The sequence below is a fragment of the Balaenoptera acutorostrata genome, chromosome 12 (genome assembly GCF_949987535.1).
Source record: "Balaenoptera acutorostrata chromosome 12, mBalAcu1.1, whole genome shotgun sequence".
Classification (NCBI taxonomy): domain Eukaryota; kingdom Metazoa; phylum Chordata; class Mammalia; order Artiodactyla; family Balaenopteridae; genus Balaenoptera; species Balaenoptera acutorostrata.
The window spans coordinates 62,459,338-62,480,235 of NC_080075.1; the positions used below are offsets into that span (position 1 = coordinate 62,459,338).

The 20,898-nt window shown below is 34.7% G+C and overlaps 1 protein-coding gene across 2 annotated transcripts in view; it reads left to right on the forward strand.

The window, feature by feature from the left end:
* Positions 1–20,898, forward strand: part of SOS1 (SOS Ras/Rac guanine nucleotide exchange factor 1) — a 152,671-nt gene that overhangs the window by 94,852 nt on the left and 36,921 nt on the right. For both annotated transcript variants that reach the window (XM_057557788.1, XM_057557789.1), the window contains exons 7-10: positions 972–1,082; positions 1,157–1,255; positions 17,833–17,960; positions 18,743–19,398. In XM_057557788.1, coding sequence (XP_057413771.1) covers positions 972–1,082; positions 1,157–1,255; positions 17,833–17,960; positions 18,743–19,398 — 994 coding nt within the window. The remainder of the gene's footprint in view (positions 1–971; positions 1,083–1,156; positions 1,256–17,832; positions 17,961–18,742; positions 19,399–20,898) is intronic.

Below are 20,898 nucleotides of genomic sequence, written 5' to 3' on the forward strand. Positions count from 1 at the left end.
ACAGAGAACAGAACTGGGGTCTTCTGATTTCTGATCTTGTGTTGTTATTATTGAGTCTTTCCTTAAAGAAAACAGTCTGAGAAACAACATTAAGGGTAATTTAAAAATAAACATCATTTGTTCTGTCATTCACTCCTAACTTCATTCTTCTGCAGTCCTCCACTAGATGTCCTCTTCCTCTTTCTAGAATTACCCTTCATAGAAATGAGCTCTTGCTAGAATCTGTAGCACCATCTTCATAATAGTTTGGGGTTTTGGGCTTTTTATTTTTACCTGGAATAGAACGCAGGATGGTGGAGAGTAGAAATCCTACCTCCTGATAAAATCACAATACCTACTCTTTTTTTCCTCAGGAATCATCAAAACCAGTAGATTCTAACCTTTAGAATTGTTTAGTTTATTAATGATTGATGATGGTAAAATTTTTTGGCAATTTGGATTAAATTGTTATTTAATTGTTTTGTGAAAAATGTGCCAATGAATTTTAGATGATATAAACAATTACCTCTGGCTTGCAGAATGTGTAAGTAAGTCTATGAACAAGAAATAACCATGAGAAAATAAATGTCTGGAACCAATATTCTAAATGTTTATACTTCACCTGGTTGTGGATATCTATGTTCTTTATTATTCAGGCTACACTTAGTTTTCCAGATCTAAAAATCCCCCCATTCTTTTGACTATGTTTGTTGATGATACTCTACTAGAACCCTTTCATGAGAGGTGTCATAACATATAAGAATCCCATTATTCATCAGAAAGAATTGATTTACTTTCTTAATTGAGAATATTAGGTTTATTCTGTTAAAATTAATAGCAATGTAATTTTGTTTAGAGGCTTTAAAAGAAATATATAATTGTGCAGGCATAGATGTGCCCATAATTTAATCTTTTTGTGTTTATGGTGGTAGGTCATTTATACTTTACCTTGGAGAAAGATTATTTATGTTTTGCCTTCTTTATTTTCTAAGGAACTGGCATTTGATCCATATGAATCATACGCTCGAGATATTTTACGACCTGGTTTTCATGATCGTTTCCTTAGTCAGTTATCAAAGCCTGGAGCAGCACTCTATTTGCAGGTATAGTAGTTTTTAGATCAAGATATATGATGTCTGAAAAGTAAACTTAAAAATTAAATCACTTTGTTTTCTAGTCAATAGGCGAAGGTTTCAAAGAAGCTGTTCAGTATGTTTTACCCAGGCTACTTCTAGCTCCTGTTTACCACTGTCTACATTACTTTGAACTTCTGAAGGTAAGAAAACTTTCTTCTACTTATAAAATATTCAAGTGTGTTACAGTTTTTTACCAATTCATTTGTGAATCATTATGTGAGCGCTCATGAACATGTCTGTATCTATTTTCTTTTTCTAGTTAAGAAGCAAATGTAAATGAATCTACAGAAGAGTGGCATATTTTCTCCAGTTTCAATAGTGAATTTTAAAGCAATCATCAGATATTTTTTTCTTGTGCCCTTACTTTTTGTTTACATGGTCGAATGTTTGGAAACAACCTTGTATTTATGCATCCAAGTCTCCATTTTGGGACCTCAGCAGATTCAGGGACTTACATAAGGAACCAGTGTGGGGATAACGCCAAAGTAATGGAGAAGATTAATCACCTAATTTTCGTAGCTTAAGTTTGCAACTACGTCTATAGAACTGCTTACTGTTACTTTAGAAGCAGTGAACTATAGTAATCCTAGTAAAAATTCCCCATTTGATTAAAATACTCAATTTAAAAAACACCAAAAAGAAAAGGTTCTGCTTTTTTCCCCTCTTTTCCTATTATGCACTGAAATTAACTAGGGAAAAGGGAACCTTAGTCTGTATAAATTATTATTCAATAGTGTAGCTCCAGGTGGTTTACTTTTAAATATCTTATGTATCTAATGATGTCTGCTTTGGATTATGGATAATATGTCCTAAAAAAACATCAAATTTTTTTCAAAAATTTTAAATAATGAATGAGATAATAAAGATATTCTATTTAATGAACTAACCCCATAAATACAAAATAAGACATGCATTAATACTATTATTATTTCTTTAGTTTTTAAAAGAATGTTTTATTAAAGAAAAATTCTATTTAATATCATGATTTTGTTATGAAGCATGTATTATTAGAAATCAGATTTATAGTTTGCAGGAGTACATGAAGGCTCTCTGTAATGAATCAATGAATGAATAGAAAGCCTGAATTTAGTAAACTGGAGGAACTCAGATTCTTACATTTTCCTTCCATTTTCCCAGGTCTCTCTACATTGTAGTAATTTGGAGTTCAGTTAGATTTGTTAAGTAGGAATGTTTGAAGTAGGAAAGGACTAAGGAAGTTAAAGGACTTGATCACCAGGCAGAATTATGGAGCTCTTAGCTCTGTTCTAGGCTGCAAACAGAATACCACTTATGGTCTTCGGTAATATAGGATGATTATTTTAAGAGGATAATCAAGAGGAAGCATTTGGTGTGTAAATCATTCTTTACAAAAATTCATTATGACAAATCATAACCTCAGAATGGGACATTTGCAAACAAGTTTATTATATAGATCCCTTCCTCATAATGGAATCTGTAATAATGAGATTTTTACCTGAGACTACAATGAAATTCTGATGGATTAAAGACCATATGAAACCTTGAAGCAGTCATTAATTAATAAGTAAGAACAAGAAGCTTTGATGAAGTTTCAGAAGGCTATAAAACCTAACCATCTTAATAGTATAAGAGAAATTAATTATTTACTCCCCCAAGTATAGGCAATTAAATTTTTTAAAATTATAAGTTATGGTAATAAAACTTTTTTTGATTAAATTTATTTATTTATTTTTGGCTGCGTTAGGTCTTCGTTGCTGCACGCAGGCTTTCTCTAGTTGTGGCGAGTGGGGGCTACTCTTTGTTGCCGTGCGCAGGCTTCTTATTGCTTGGCTCCTCTTGTTGCAGAACATGGGCTCTAGGTGCATGGGCTTCAGTAGTTGCAGCACGCGGGCTCAGTAGTTGTGTCTCATGGGCTCTAGAGCGCAGGCTCAGTAGTTGTGGCACTAGAGCTTAGTTGCTCCACGGCATGTGGGATCTTCCCGGACCAGGGCTCGAACCCGTGTCCCCCACATTGGCAGGCGGATTCTTAACTACTGCACCACCAGGGAAGTCTCCCAAATTTTTATTTTATTATTGCATCAATCAGCAATTTAAAAGATTTCTACTGGTAAGCACATGTATTCCTAGTTCATATTACTGCCTAAATTTCATTGCAAAATTAATAGTATATTTGGCAGGAAACTGCCCAATTACTTCCACAAATTGTCATCCCTCCTTTTTATTCTGCATTCCCTCAGCACTAATGTACTGTTTGTATTTATTATCTTTAATTTGTATTTGTTGGTATGTTGCTTAAATAGTTTTATTGAGCAGTATTTCAAAGTGTATTCTATAGAATGCTAGTCCCATAAGATACTCTAAATTAAAAGCTTGGGGGAAGGAATTCCCTGGCGGTCCAATGGTTAGGACTCCATGCTCTCACTGCCAAGGGCCTGGCTTCAATCCCTGGCCGGGGAACTAAGATCCCACAAGCCATGCAGTGCAGCCAAAAAGAAAAAAAGGTTTGGGAGAAATGTTCAGTGGTCAAATACGTTTGGGGAACACTGTATCCTTAATTATACTCCTAGAAATTTTCAGTGTACATTAGAATATTAAAGGCTTTGTGAAATTGTGCAATAAAGCAATCTAAAGCAATTAATTCCCAAATTAATTAGACCATGGAACCCTTTGAAACTGTAATTATTTCTGGAGGTTACTTTGGGAACTTATCATAGAATTCCTCCATCAGAAGAACTGAAAGACCTAACACTTAATGGTCTAAGATTTTTTCCAGTAATGTGATTCTAACTAAATTTTTTTCCTCTGGGTATTGTCATAACTTCAAGTGCCAGTGTGGACTAGGTGATTCTGGACTCAACAATGATTAAATAAAATCAGCTCAGTGGGAAGCAGCAAAATGCTAAGACACCAATGACAATTGGAAACTAACCATAATTTATCTATGGCATGGAGTGGCTTTTGAAAGACTAGATAGGACTCTGATTTTTTTTTCTGACTCTAGCCTGGTAGCCTGCTAGCTGAGTAGCCTGTAACAAGTCACCTCACCTTTTGAGCTCTGGTTTTCTTATCTGTGAAATGCTCTTATCTTACTGGGTTGTTCTGTCAACCAAGAGAATGTATGTAAAAGTACTTCATATGCAGTAAAAAATACAAAGACTGAGTATTGTCATTACTAGAAAATTTTCTTCTTGTCTTGCATATATCTTAAACTAACATTTTACTACCTTCATCTTTCCCCACTTCCCCACTTCTCCTGCCTGCCCAAATTTATATTCCATTTCTTTGTTGATCACCTCAGATCCCTTCACCAGAAGCCTCAGTACCATCTTTGATTCTTCTCTGTCCCTTATTAGCAGAGCATCATGATTTGATTCCAGAAATGATTCTGGAATCCAGTCTATTCTCCCATTCCACTGACACTGCCTTAGTCCAGACCCTCAGCATGTCTTTCCTGGGTTACTGTAGCAGTTTCCTATATGGTCTTTGTGTCTCATGGAACTCCCAGTTTGAAAAGTGCAGTTGGTGCCCTGTGAAGTGGGACACAAAGTCTAAATTCTTTAGCCTCTCTCCAGCCTCGTCTCTCAATACTTGATGTTACTTACCTTATGCTTTAGCCATAAAAAATTTCCAAGCAACTCTGGATGTGTCAAATCTGTTCAGGATTCCATAGCTTTCTTTTTTTCTATTTTCCTGGAATTTCTCTTCTATTTCTACCTTCCCCTTTCATCTGAAAAATTCCTGCTTGTCAAAGAGTTTGTTCAAATGTTGGTTCTCCGTCAAGTTTCCCTTGGTTTCCTAGGCTGATCCTTTGACTAAGCTCCTTTATTCTCTTCGTATCTCTTTATAGAACATGTCCCATTTTTACTGTCTACCTTGTCATTAGACTGTATACTCCATAAAGAATGGAACTGAGCCCTGTGTATCTTTGAATTCTCATGCCTAGTAGTGTTTGGCACTTAGACATTCCATAAATGCTTGTTAAAAAATGAATAGCAAAAATAAAGTTTTCCTTACGATTCCTATAAATGTTTTATATTTGTAGGAATAGTTTAACTGTAAATTGTATATAATTACATTTACTTTGGAAACTTAGAATGCCTTCAACTTTACAAATTCAGAAAATAAAAGTTTAGTTATTAATAGTATGACTTTAATGCCACTGAAACTGGAAAAAAGAAATACTTTCCCCCCCCTTCCTCACCCCCCCCAGCAAGTTAGTTCGCAATCAAGTCTTTGGAACCTTTGATTAATTTTTTTCACATTAAAGTTAATTTTTATGAAGTTAAAAAAAAACAAAGAAACTTCCTTTGTGTCCTTTTGAAAACCTCATTATTCCAGTAATGTGATTTTCCTATGTGAAGTTTAATTTGCTTTATTAAACCAATTTAGAGTTGTTTCTTGGGGCTAAGTAAATATGTTGACCAGTATTTTGAAGGTTACCAAATCAGTACATTGTTCAGTTCAGCAAAAATGTTAACTTTTTCTTTGTTCTTTAGATATATTATTTTATCCTCTTAAGGTATACTCAGACAAATGTTAGAAAAAAATCATCCAAGGTGATTTTGAGCCAATCAGTTCCCTAGAAATTTACCTATTCTCTTTCTGATATGCTGGGTACATATAACCTAGGGGAAAGTAAGTCTCCCTCAATTTAAAAAATCAGGTTCAAATCTATATTGTTATTTGTGCATTAGTATGTTAGTTTCCGAGGGCTGCTAGAGCAAAGCACCACAGACTGAGTGGCTTAAAAACAACAGAAATTTATTCTTGCACAGTTCTGGAGACAAAAAGTCCAAAATTAGGGTGTTGGCAGGGCCATACTCTTTCTAAAGTCTCTAGGGAAGAACCCTTACTGCCTTTTCTTGGCTTCTGGTGTATCCCAGCAATCCTTGGCATTCCTTGGCTTATAAATGCCTTCACTTCAATCTTTGCCTCCATCTTCACATCACTTTCTTCATATCTTCACATTCTTCTCTGTTACCTCTGCATCCAAATCTCTTTCCTCTCTCATAAAATGCCAAGTCAGTGGATGTAGGACCCACCCTAATCCAGTGTGACCTCATCTCAACTTGATTATATCTGCAAAGACCCAATTTTCTTTTTTTTTTTTAATTTATTTAATTTATTTATTTTTGGCTGCATTGGGTCTTCGTTGCTGCGCACGGGCTTTCTCCAGTTGTGGTGAGTGGGAGCTACTCTTCGTTGCGGTGTGCAGGCTTCTCATTGCAGTGGCTTCTCTTGTTGCGGAGTACGGGCTCTATGCGCGCGGGCTTCAGTAGTTGTGGCACACGTGCTCAGTAGTGTGGCTTGCGGGCTCTAGAGCACAGGCTCAGTAGTTGTGGTGCACGGGCTTAGTTGCTCTGCGACATGTGGGATCCTCCCGGACCAGGGCTCGAACCCGTGTCCCCTGCATTGGCAGGCGGACTCTTAACCACTGCGCCACCAGAGAAACCCAAGACCCAATTTTCAAATAAGATTATATTCACAGGTACCATGTGTAGAACTTTTTTGGGGAACACAATTCAACCCATTACAGTTAGTTTTTGGTATACTATAAAAATTAAATTCATTTTTGTTTTTCTGATTCTCCAGTGTATATTGGCTTTCTTTTTTTTTTTTTTTTTTTTAAAGAAATTCACGTTCTTTTATTTTTTTATTTATTTATTTATGACTGTGTTGAGTCTTCATTTCTGTGTGAGGGCTTTCTCTAGTTGCGGCAAGCGGGGACCACTCTTCATCGCGGTGCGCGGGCCTCTCACCATCGCGGCCTCTTTTGTTGCGGAGCACAGGCTCCAGACGCGCAGGCTCAGTAATTGTGGCTCACGGGCCCAGTTGCTCCGTGGCATGTGGGATCTTCCCAGACCAGGGCTCGAACCTGTGTCCCCTGCATTGGCAGGCAGATTCTCAACCACTGCGCCACCAGGGAAGCCCCTATATTGGCTTTCTTAAACGCATAAAAATATATTTTTTGCATGGGCCAATTAATCATTTCCTCCTGATCTTAGATTTTAACATTTAATTTCAGTCCAACAAAAATCTAGTGAAAAGCCAACAATTGCAGTATTTTTCAAATAGATGGATTATAAGCAGCTAAAAACTCATGGGAATTCAAAATTACTAACAATCTTCTGAATAAGACTAAATGTACATAACTGAGGTTGGGGTTATCATGTATGCTTTCCCTTAAATGAAAAAATAATAGAAAATTTAACACTTAAAACCTCCATACCTTTCTTAGGTTTCATTGATAATAAAATGTACGAGATTAGGAAAATAATTGAGAGAAACATGTCCAGGTTTAATTTTAACACATCACAACAACCCTCTGTTTTTAGGTAAGATTAAATTAAGAACCAGTGGAATAGTAAATAATTTAGTGGATGTTAATTCGTTATGACAGTGCAGTGCAAGCATACTGCACACTTGATCACAAGCTTTACTTTAGAAAATAAGAGACACGAAAGACTTTAATCTGAATGTTCACATGATTAGACACTTGCTATATGTTAAAATTTAACATTAAATTTTCTAATATTCCTAGATTTTTGTGTACTGACTGACTTGAAGAATAGTCCTTAACATTTCCCCTTAGCATCATAAATATTGCCAAAATTGTAGCCCCAAATGCTTAAGTACAGAACTGTGGGAAAGGGTTACAGATAAGAACTTAGAACTGAATGGTGCAGTGAGTGGAAAACTTAGGCTCAAGAACTGAGAAATGTTAAAAGTAGGAGACATTTTTCCTCCCAGAGTAGTTTTTTTTTTCAGTATATAAAACAAATTGGAAAAGGCAAATATAAATTGTGCTACATCATTCACTTTAAACACCCACTAGTGGCCTTCACATAGTGCACCAGAAACTCTTTGTAAAGAAATATGCTCTGCAGACCCCTACTACAGGTATCTTGTATGCATTTGTTAATGGCTTTGGTTTGTTGCTTTTTCAGTTTGGGAGCTGGACAAGTATCAAACATCTTCTACTCTAGATAATTTTTTATCTACTTTTTTCATGTTCTGCATCTGGTTTAATTGCTGTATGCTTCAGACCATTTTTTTATACTGCCCATGAGCTGATGCTTAATACCAGCAATAAGAGGAGATTTAGAAAACATAGCTTCTCTCTGAGTATCATAAAAATAAGTCCAGAAGAGGTCTGTCTAGCTTCCATTCCTTTGAACTAGCTTTCTAAATTTAGAAATTCTTTTCCAGAAACCATGGGCTCAAAGCAGTGAGCTAAGTGGTATATCTGACCACAGATGTTGAATGCCTAAAGTTAAACATAGAATAGTATAATTCAGGAGCCATTATAAACAAATAGCTGACTAATATATTACTCCAGCTTTAAAATTTTAAACCAACTAAACTGCTGTGAGGAACATTCATAGTTTTGGTGACTTTTTTTCTCTGATAAGAAAAGAGAGATGGTTTTGAAAGGTATTTTATTCCATAAATGAGATTATCCTAACATTTTTTAGGGTTGATTTCCTGTTTAAAGTTTCAAACTCGTTTCACCTTTCAGATTTTAACTTGCTTTTACATTACTGCATTTTCTGCCATTTTTTTCTCATTTCCTCTTTCTGGAACTCCAATTACATGTATGTAGAACTACTTTATGTTGTCCCACAGATCTCTGAGACCGTTCATTTTTCTTAAATCTTTGTTCTTCAGAGTGGTAATTTCTGTTGATCTGTCAATAGAATTGTTAGTTATTATACTTACTCTAGAATTTCCATTTGGACTTTGTTTTATAGTTTCCAGAGACTCCCTATCTGTCCACTCAATAAGACCATGTTTTCCTTGGATTCTTTGAATATGATCACAAAAGCTACTTTTGAAGTCTTTCCTAAACCCCCCATCTGGGCCGCTTGGAGTCAGTTTCTATTAACTGGGTTATTTTCCTCAAATATGGGTCACATTTTCCCAGTATTTTTGCTAGTTAACAACTCTGGATTCTGTTGTGTTGAGGATTGCTGGGGTTCCCTTTGTGGGTTTTGGTTTTTGTTTTGTTTTGGACTGTTGGGTTTTTACTCTAGTAGTAGACAGTTAACTTTTCTGGACTCAACTGCAAATTTGTCTCTTCTGTGTTGTGCAGCAGCTAATATCTCTATCACTTTTTAGGGTTTCCATACGCTGCTTTTTTAGCTTGACTCTTTCCCGTCTTCCTTATACATGTATGATTTGACAGACTAAATGTTTGGGCAGAGATAGTGTTCAAATTTGGGGGCACTGTCTCTGGTTCCCTTACACCTGGAGATTCCCCCTTAATTTCCAGCCACTCTGCCAGCCTCAGGCTCTACTCCCTGGCACCTTAAACCAGTAAGTCTTCAGCTTTCTGCTCTCTGAGCTATGTACAGTTGGGGGGAATAAACTCAGTTTAAGAAAAGCAGAACTTATCCATTATAGCTCTGTCTTTCAAGAGTAGATTCCTCTTTGGTCTCTGCCTACTTTTTTGCTAGACTCCCTGGGGTCTTTTCATGCATGCAGAGTTTAGGAGTCAACCAGGCATTTGGGTAGAGTTTATTCTCAGATTTTGTGTCTCAACCCTTCTGCAATTCATTCACGTCCAGATTTCCCCCTTCAGTTTCCTCTTAAATTCTGCTGTCTTTCATCTCTAGTCTGTAAAGCTCCTCTTCTCCTCTCCTTCTTCCTCACTGTCATCATGGGAGGTTGGAGAAAGCCCTAATCCCACAAGTGTACACTTTCTAGTTGCAGCTTTTCAAGAGCAATCGTATTTCTGGCTTATGCTTTCTTTCAGATGTTTTCCAGTGCCTATAAATATTTTTAATATCTTGTTTAGATTGAATAATTGTTATCTACAGAGGGTTCTCAAGACTTCTTCACTTCACCACCATTACTGGAAGTTCTTGCATTTTTATAGCTCTTCTTCAGTATTTGTTATGGCTTTGCTGTCTGTAACAGTAGGAAGGGGATACAGTGAAGGGCTGCAACTCACATTCTACAGGTAGGCAAGAGAGCTGCTAATGTTAGAAAATGTATTCTAATAGATTTAAAGATATGAGTAGCTGGATCCTGTTTAAAATACAGTTTGAATATTGGGCATGTTTAAAAATCGGTTGCATTGATTATTTTTTTAATTGCTTTAGTTATTCTTAGATCATCCTTTATCTTTTTCCTCCCCTAGATGACATGCTTGAGCTTAAAATATTCCCATACAGAAACAGTACACAAATTTAATCCAATTAGCAGGAACTCTAAAAACATTTTACAATTATCTAGGATTGTTACAATCTGAAAACATAATAGTGATACTTAGAAACATATTTCCCTGTTTTACTTTTTTTGCTGTTGTGTTATGACTTCTTCATCAAATAAACATTGTAGTATTCAATTTTTTTTCCCCTTTTTTAGCTGGAAATTCACCAGACTCTCTCCTTTTCTTTAAAAAGCTAAAAATAAAAATAAATTTGGCCTTACTGTAAAAAAGTGATTCTAAGTCACAATGAAAGGAGCTTGGTAACGTTATTCACCAGCATTTTGGCCTTTCAGTTATAGTGCAGTTTCTTTCTTCTTTTTTTTTTCTTTCTTTTTTTAAGGTGCAAGGTCTTTTCTTTCATTAAGTGCTTCTCTATTTTAAAAAGTTTTCAGGGACTTCCCTGCTGGTCCAGTGGTTAAGACTTTGCCTTCCATGGCAGGGGGTGCGGGTTCGATCCCTGGTCAGGGGGCTAAGATCCCACACACCTCGCAGCCAAAAAAACAAAATAGAAGCAATACTATAACAAATTCAATAAAGACTTTAAAAAATGGTCCATATTAAAAAAAAATCTTAAAAAAAATAAAAGTTTTCAGAATTTCTAATACTCTAATATTTAACTGGTAATTAATAGATAATAGTAAATAATACTTTTATCATTATCTGTCTCTGTCATTTTTTTTTCATAAATTTATTTATTTATTATTTTATTTTTGGCTGCATTGGGTCTTCGTTGTCGTGTGTGGGCTTTCTCTAGTTGCGGCGAGCGGGGGCTAGGCTACTCTTCATTGCAGTGCGCGGGCTTCTCACTGCGGTGGCTTCTCTTGTTGCGGAGCACGGGCTCTAGGCGCACGGGCTTCAGTAGTTGTGGCTCGCGGGATCTTCCCAGACCAGGGTTCGAACCCATGTCCCCTGCATTGGCAGGCGGATTCTTAACCACTGCACCACCAGGGAAGCCCCTGTCTCTATCATTCTTTTGATCATATATACTGAAAAACTTTTTCATAGACAGTTTTAATTCCTATTATATATATTTAAATGTTTATATTAATTGCAATTTTCCACTTGTCTGGATAGCAAAGAAAGACAAAAGAGAATGGATAAAGCCAATTTACCAAAATCTTAAACTGCCAAATATGGATGAAGTATATGAGTATTCATCATTTTATTCTCTCTACTTTTAAGTATTTTGTCAATTTTTATAATAAAAATTATAAATACCCATTTTAATTAATTTAAGAAACCCCAAATAAAACTATATGAAATAACTATAAACTTCAGCTAGTATTAAAAAACATTTTTTTTAATTACAAACTTTAAACTCACTGAATCAACAATAAATGTTTTTTGTTTTCCCTTCTCTTGGTCTAATATTTTTAAAATCAATATTTGAAATCTTAGTAGATAAAGTATTGCTGTAAATTTTTTAATGATGCCATTTACTTTTTAAAACCATAAAATCTTGTCATATGATTTCTTTGGTAATTATACATTTCAGACTAGAAATTGAACTTACCATCAGTCTGATTGCTAAAACCATTAAAAGCCCATTTTAAGAGAGAAGATACTCTACTCTGATACGTATACAGAAAGTTGAAGAGCAGATATTTAGCTAAAAACATTAAATTATTACTTTTTTTAAAAAACAGCTTTATTGAGATATAATTTACATGCCGCAGTGTTCTCTATTAAAATATGCTTTTTTTGTTTGTTTATTCGTTTTCAAATTATTTCCGCTCCCAAGCACCTGTAGGGGAGAAAGTTTTTTCCTCAACCCTCTTAGAGTCTCTGGCTGGGTCTGAAAAGGAAACTGACAAAGATGAACAGGAGAAAAGCATACAGATTTATTTAATGTAAGTTTTACATGACACAGGAACCTTGGCATGTTGAGTATTTTAAACTGAAGGAACTTGAGAAAACAGAACCAGGGAGGTCACTGACCTTCTCCCTCCCTCCTGCTGTTTTCTCAAACTCCTTCAACTTAAAATATTCAGTATGCCAAGGTGCCAAATTGGGGAGTAGTGTGTCCTGAATCCTATCACACCCTTCTCCTCCCCTACTCCCGTCCTATCATTTACTCATGAAGTTTATCTAGAAAAGCAGTGACCCCTTTGCTATCAGGTAAGAAACCTGTCACACCCGAGGTTACTTTTAGCAGCATGAAGAAAATCAGGAATTTTGCTGGTCTTAATAGGATTAAAGAGATTCAAGATAGGGGTATGAAAAAGGAAATGGGGAAATGTAGACTGTTTATTGTCCAACTATCTTTTGAACAACGCTGCTTCTTTATTGGGTAAACAAATCAAGTTCACTTTCTTGAAAACTCCTTATCTTTCCCAGCAAAGCTACTCTTTCTGCACTCATTCTCTCAGTGAAGCGGTCCTACTATCCATCTGGTTACTCAGAATAGAAACCTGGAAGTCCTCAACTCTTCTCTGTCATTCTCTTCTCTGTCATTCTCCACATCCCATCCACTTTGTCACCAAGTAAGTCCTTTTCATTCTTGAAAAGGATCTTCTTTTGGATTCATCTTCTGTTCATTTCCTCTCAGTGCTCTATGAGGGCCATGATCATCTCATCTCCCTTCAGTCTTGCCTTTCCCATCCTCACCCCCCCACCCCCCATTTACTGTTTCCTGGGTAACCAAACCAAAGCCATCTTTCTAAAATGCAAATTTGATCACATTAGTCACTAGCTTAAAACCCTTAATGGCTCCACATTGACCCAGGTTAATGTTCAAGTTCCTAATAAGGCTTGCAGTCCTGACTTGGTCCCTGTTGACTTCTCCAACATCTTGACTCCTCACCTCTCCCCACACCCATCCTTCCCAGCCACCAGGTTCTACTCTTCAGCCAGTTTCTCTCAGCCTTGGTACTGAATAACTCTTTGATTACACATGCTGTTTCTTCTTCCTAATACATTTTTTGTACCTCTGTTTCCCCATAGCTAAACCATTCTTATCCTTCAAACCTTATAGTCATTTCCTTCTGGAAGCCTTCCTTGCTATCATCTCTCCCTTTATTATGTCAGGGGCCCTTGCTGTGTATTTCCAGAGTGCCCTATATTTTCCCCATTATAGCACTTTGTCATTCATCTGTCTTCTCTTTTACACTCTAAGCTCTAACAGCAGTGACCAGATTTGGCTTGCTCACTGTCATATTTTCATTACTTATAAATAATGGATGGTTAATTAAATATTTGTTAAATTAATTCTGATTGGAACTTCACTGGCTTCCCCTGTATATCTGCCCTTTTGAGTTTCATTCAGCTGCTATTAATATTCTAAATAGTTTCTAAAAGTGTACAAAAGACCATTTAATTATCTCAATAAAACTTGTGACTTCCCTCAAAAACTTAGAGAATTTTGCTTTTATTTCCTAATAGTGAACTGTAAGTCAGGTTATAGTTTATATTTTAAGATTTCACTTTTATATTTTCAACCATTGGCTAATTTAATAAAGATATTGTTTCATTTAAATTACAATTATGGATTATTTATAGTGTTATACTATTTATTTCATGTATTATATACCACCTTGGTAATGGTCATCTCCTAGCTTGTCTTGGGGGAAAATAAGGGTTAAGTAAAAGAAGATCGAATTCTGTTAATATCATTAACATCACATACTGGTTGAAATTTTATATATTGTAGGAGAATTATCTGCATATATGAAATCACTTTAACTCAAAAAATAACATTTGGGGGAAAGGAAGGAACTAGTTATGAAATTTACTTCATGATTCCTATCTTTGCTTGTGTTCTCACATTTTGTGATGAGTGAACTCTTATATATGTACACAATATTTAAGATAAAGATAAATCTTTATTTTTATGTTCCAAATCTTAGACAATTATAGTGTATATTTCTTTTTTTAAATTTTTTTTATTGAAGTCAGTTGATTTACAATATTGTGTAAGTTTCAGGTGTTCAGCACAGCGATTTAGTTATACTATGTTTCTTGATTATATATTTTGTCATCCTTGTGCATTGCAATTTACCTATTTGAATGGAATAGGTTTTATTTGGTGAATATTTTTTAAACAAGTATTTCAAGTCATTTCAGTTCTTTGGGTAGTATATTGAAAAGGACTGAGAGTTGGGAATCCTGGGTTCTGGTCCTGCCTGCCTCCATCATCAACTAAATGGCAGTTCCTTTATTCTATAGTATTTCTTGTTGGAGAAAACTAATTTCTAGAAATAAAAACATATGGATTCAAGTTTGTTTTTAAAGAGAGGAGCCATTATATGTTTGTGAATTAGTTAAACTCATATAAATTGCATCAAGTACAACACTTTATTTTTCTATGTATAAACCAATCTTGAGTTTTATTTGTCTCCTGTCTTTTTCCAGTTTAAAGCTTCTTAAATTTAATACTATTTATCTCTCAGGGTTTCCTTTGGGCATGCAATATACCATATTGACTACTGCCCCTTCTACTTATTTCGAAAGGACCCCCCCAAAAAAACCCAAAAAATTACTGGTAAAAGTGGCTCCTTTCTTTTGAAAATGTAAATTTTATCATCTCTATAGATCGTATGATTTACCATTGTGCTTTAGAATATGATGCTCTGGGTAAGTTTAAATACATTCTCATATACGGCAATGTAATATCAGGACTTGATAATTTTTTAAACTATTTAGTAAACAGCATTTGTAAAATTAAATTGTTGCTGTTACATAATGTTATTAAGTAGGCACCCATGAAAAGCATGGTATTGAATATCACTTTGGTAACAAGAGGATGCTGCTTTGTGGAGTCTCATTTACATACTAATTGCCATTGCTTTGTTTCTGTAGCAACAATAAGCCACCCCTTTGATGGTGGTTAGCTTGAATTATTCTGCACCAATGCCCAGTTTAAATCAGCTATGTTAAGTAAAAGAAGCAAAGAATGCTTATAAGGAAGGTCATTTATTACATTGAAATTTGTTTTAGATGCTTGACTAATGCTGTGAAGGTAAATATTACATTTAAAAATTATTTCATCAGTAAAGTTTTATGGTTTTTAAAATAGACTTTGGGTTTGTGCTTTTAAAATATATTAAAAATATTTTTGAGATACCAGTATATTCTGTATGTGAAATGCTATAGTTAATGATAGATAAATGACCCAGAAACTTGAAACATCTTTAGAATAGAAAATCAAATGCATCTCTAAATGGATTTGTTACTTTCAGAGTTCTTTTTATGTGTTAGAATTGTGTGTTTTGTATGACTTTAGGTATGTTTGCCTGAATTAATAATATTAAAAATATCAAAGGATAGAATATAAAGGACTCAATAATATTCTGTTGTTAGTGTCAACTCTTTTTTTTTGCTTTGTATCATAGTGACTTGAATATTGAGTGATTAAATTCTGAAACAACTCAGTGAAGTAGTTTACTCTTTAGTGGTACTTTTATTAAACCATCTAGAATTTTGCCCTTTCTTACTGAATATTGCTTTCAGTGTTAGATTGTCTGCTGCCTTTGAAGCCTAAACTTGATAAAGTTTATGGTAATATTTTATTTGTCTCCAAAAATTCTGCCATATGAGAGGTAAATAGTTTGGAATCATAGAGATGGAAGATACTTTTAGAGATTACCCAGAGTCCAGCCTTCAGCCTACCATTAATATCCGTTAAGTAAAAACCTAGTATCTTTCTTTATGAAAGAAAGCCACATTGGCTTTCTTTAATCTAGCTGGCCATGAGAAATACTATGAGTAAAAGGTATTTGCATATTTTTTGTAAGGTAGCTATTTTTAAGTCTCTTATCCTTTAGCAACTGTCTCCCTCCCCCAACCCTTTTTTGTTGGAAATTATGTGAATAGATTTTTGTTTTACTTAACACAAATGAGACTGGATATTTTTCTAAAGAGTACAGATTATGCCTCAGTGAGTTGTAAATAATGGATATAAGAAATCTGAATAATAAAACCTGATTGTTAAATAGGTATTACAATATATTTATTACTTCTGGAATATTTGAGCATTCAGATATTTTAAGCAAATTATTTTTATAAAAATTGTCTGGAGCATTGAGTAAGAATATGTTTACTTTTCATAGGTCATCAGTACACACGTATGTGTGTGTGTGTGTGTGTGTCTGTGTGTGTGTGTGTATAACCTGTATCAGCTGAAGCAAAAAAGGAATTTATCGTTAATCTTTAAGAGATACCTCTCCAAGAACAAAGTTCTTAAAGTACTAGTGGATAATGAAGCTCTTTGAAAAGTAAACCTTTATAAATTACTATTTTTTATGGTTTTATTTCTCAAGTCTTTTTCCTTTATGACAGAGAGTAAGTGTTCTTAAATGTTGCATGAAAGCTCTATTAATAAACGTTATTTCTTAACTTTTCCTTTTTGGTGGCCACAAAGAGATTTATAAGGTTACTGAATTATTGTCACTTACTGTCACTCATACCTCAGTTAATTGCTTGCTTGAATTACCACCACCTAGTTGCATTGATGATTAGTAGTTATTGATGACTCAATTCTTGTTAAGTACAGACTCTCTGTCTGGCACATGTGGTATCTTTAGCCACTAATTGAAAATATGCTTGAGTTTCACTAACATGTATATTCCTAGTTTTACTCAAAATCTTAACATGTGAATACTGACAAAGTTCTTCATGATACCAATGTTAATTCTGTAGTAGAACTACAAAGGAAAGCAACTTACACCTATATTGTATGTTACCATTTATAAAGTGCTTTCATTTTTAATAACAACCCCATAAAATAGGCAAAAAGTGCTTTCATTTTTAATAACAATCCCATAAAATAGGCAAAGCAGGCATTTTATAAGCCTCATTTGACAGATAGGAAAAGCGGGCTCATAAGTCAAGTAATTTGCCCCAAGGTCACACAGAAAGTAGAGTCAAATTTTGATCTTAGGTTTTGTGTCTTCAACTTCCTCTCCACTATATTGCATCCTTCTCTGTATATTTATCTTCCTCGGCATTCCATTGCTTACAACCGTAATGTGGGAATCAGAAATCTAAGACCAAATTAAACACTTCAAAAAAAATCTCATCTATGTGTCTACTGCTGTGCCAAGACCTATGACAGTAAAAAGATAATTTATGTCCCTCATTTCCTTTCAGTAATATTTATCTGAGAAGCTGCACATTACTGCCTGTCAGAAGGTGTGACATCTGTTAACACTGTTTCTACACTTTTTGTTTTTTTTAATGTAGAAAACTTGGTTGCATATTGATATGGATAGTAATATAAAGGAAGAAAAAGACTTCTAAAAAGAATAATAGGGACTCCCCTGGCGGTCCAGTGGTTAAGTCTCCACGCTCCCAATGCGGGGGGCCCGGGTTTGAGCCCTGGTCGGGGGACTAAGATCCCGCGTGCATGCCTGGCACAGCCAAATAAATAAATAAATAAATAAAATATATTTTATGACAGGTTTAAAATTTTTATTGTGGTAGAAAGAGTTAATCAATGTTATCTTTATCCTTAAATAAAATGGGATTATTATTTTTTTTGGCCAGAACTGTTCTGCTAATTCAGATTTGTCACTTTTTACTTTGCAGCAGTTAGAAGAAAAGAGTGAAGATCAAGAAGACAAGGAATGTTTGAAACAAGCAATAACAGCTTTGCTTAATGTTCAGAGTGGTATGGAAAAAATATGTTCTAAAAGCCTTGCAAAACGAAGACTGAGGTGAATATTTTCACTTTTTTAATAATCCTCCTTTTCACCCTGAATATTGTGGTATAAATTCAGGGATCCCAGTTCCCTCCTCAAGTAAACAATGAAGAAAATACTTTTAGTGACAAGCTTGGTCTTTCAGAGGAAGTGACATCAAAGCCAAGAGAATTTGTTATTGTTTGAAAAACCTTTCATATTTGTGCATTTTCCTTGCATACTCCCAGACAAGACCTCCTGAGAGTCAACTGGTAAGCTAAAGGAGAGAGAGAGCAAAATGTATTGGGTAGATTTATGTCAACATCATTGTTCTGTCAAAGTAAAATTAGTAGTGTCTTTTATTTTAGGGATTATGTAACTCAAGGCATTAATTCAGATAATATGCTTCCAGTTTCCTAATTATAACATATACATGGTTTTTAGCTTTAGGTATTGTCTACTTAAGCATTTCTAGATAAATTTTTTAATCTTTCTTTTTTTTCACTATATTGGGCTACTTTTTAATACTTGTCATTCTAAATATTTCATAGCCATGGTAGAAATAATCATTCTGTAGCTAAATTTATAGGGTAGAATTTTGTCAATAGTTGTTCTTTTTAGAGCACTAAAAAAATGTCTCCACTGCGTTGCTTTAGTTTCCAAAACTGTGCAATTTTGTAACACTAATATATTTGGAGAAATAGTGAAAACCTTCTCAGTGCAACTTTTTAAAATATACTTTTGCACTGTCATTTATTTACATGTATTATAGATTCCCTGTCATCTTTGTACTAACCATGTTTTTTCCTTTATCCTAGTGAATCTGCATGTCGGTTTTATAGTCAGCAAATGAAGGGGAAACAACTAGCAATCAAGAAAATGAACGAGATTCAGAAGAATATTGATGGTTGGGAGGGAAAAGACATTGGACAGTGTTGCAATGAGTTTATAATGGAAGGAACTCTTACACGTGTAGGAGCCAAACATGAGAGACACATATTTCTCTTTGATGGCTTAATGATTTGCTGTAAATCAAATCATGGGCAGCCAAGACTTCCTGGTGCTAGCAATGCAGAATATCGTCTTAAAGAAAAGTTTTTTATGAGAAAGGTACAAATTAATGACAAAGATGACACCAATGAGTACAAGCATGCTTTTGAAATAATTTTGAAAGATGAAAATAGCGTTATATTTTCTGCCAAGTCAGCTGAAGAGAAAAACAATTGGATGGCAGCATTGATATCTTTACAGTACCGGAGTACACTGGAAAGGATGCTTGACGTGACAATGCTCCAGGAAGAAAAGGAGGAGCAGATGAGGCTCCCCAGTGCTGATGTGTATAGATTTGCAGAGCCTGACTCTGAAGAAAATATCATATTTGAAGAGAACGTGCAGCCCAAAGCTGGAATTCCAATTATCAAAGCAGGAACTGTTATTAAACTTATAGAGAGGCTCACATACCATATGTACGCAGGTAAGAAGTATGAACTTGCCTGTCACTTTTATTCTGCTGCTTCAAGCTGATTTTTCTTTGCTGCACAGGTCATTATGCCTAAAATAGAAAGCAAACTGACAGCAAAAAGACCTCCGCATTATCAGAGTTCATTTTCCTCTGACTAAAAATACCGTCACTTTATATTTCTTTGAAGTTTTATAATCTTTCTACCACATTTACATATGTTACTTTTAACTTTGCAACCAGCGTTATAAATAAAGTTACTGGGCTAAATTTACCCAGTTAGCCAGTGGCAGAAACAAGACTAAAAGTAGTGATAAATCAGTCATCATTAGGGTCTAAAAATCTTTTTACTCCGTTACCTCTTTTTTTTGTTTCTTTTTCATTACTGAGATTATAAAATCAGTAAAAATTCTAATTGATATCCATGATCAAAATTGTGCCGGTAGTACATTATATATACAGCATTGCTTTTTCTTAATTTCCATTCCTAAAATTTATTAAATTTAGCAATCCTGGGAGTCATTTAAGTTTTCAGTATTTTTTGCTTTTTACAACTGATGTTATTTAGAAAACAATTTCACCTTAGCAGGGCAATTTTTAGAGACAAACATAGGAGTTTGGAGGATTCCTAGGGGGTTGAGACATGTTTGTCTTTAAATAGGCTTCATCAAATATAGTGTTTGAGAGTAAGGAACAAATATAATGATCGATTTTTTTAAAGTAATTTTATTTCTTCTAATAAAGTAACAAATGATAATCCAGTGTTCTTCAACTTCCCTACATAGTAGGAAGTTTGACGACTGTAAAATACTGTGCAAAGAGCACTCACTGAATTTAGATTCACACCTTCACTCTATCACAGTTCCTTAAGGTTTTAGAACCTTAGTTTTCATCTCAAAAATCAACGTCACAACAGCTGTCTTAGAATATTGTTGGAAAGAATAAATGAAATATTATATGTGAAAGCTCTTTATAAATATAAACTTATTTTCAAAGAATGCTTTTATTACAAAGACATATTAAATCAAACACAACTCTTATAAGTGCTATTCTTAAATAGTTGAATGTGTAAGTTAACTTCCATCCCCAAACTTTTTGCTTAAATATATTTCTATCTCTAGGATATGTGTGTTTCTGGGGAAATTTCTCCAGTTTTTAAAATCCTTCAAATGGGTTCTCAGTTTTCTCTGGAAACTATTCTGGCACCAGTTGAATTTGGTAGTTCTTTTGCTAGTCTTTTCCATAGTGAAATAATAGTGTTTTCCATAGGCTGATTTTAAAAGCAGTTTGGGCTCTTTAAGCGTATACCATTTGGTAGTAGCAGGCAGTAACGGAAACATGTTGAATATAATGAAAGAAGACTCTGGGATTCCAATTTTACTATTGATTTTTCACCTAGAAACTTCTGTAGTCAGTGTATTCATTTTACTGACCCAAAAATAAAAAATAAATCAAAGTACAGAACATTTAAATAAGCTGCCGAGGATTCTGCATGAAAAATAGATTACTCTGTCA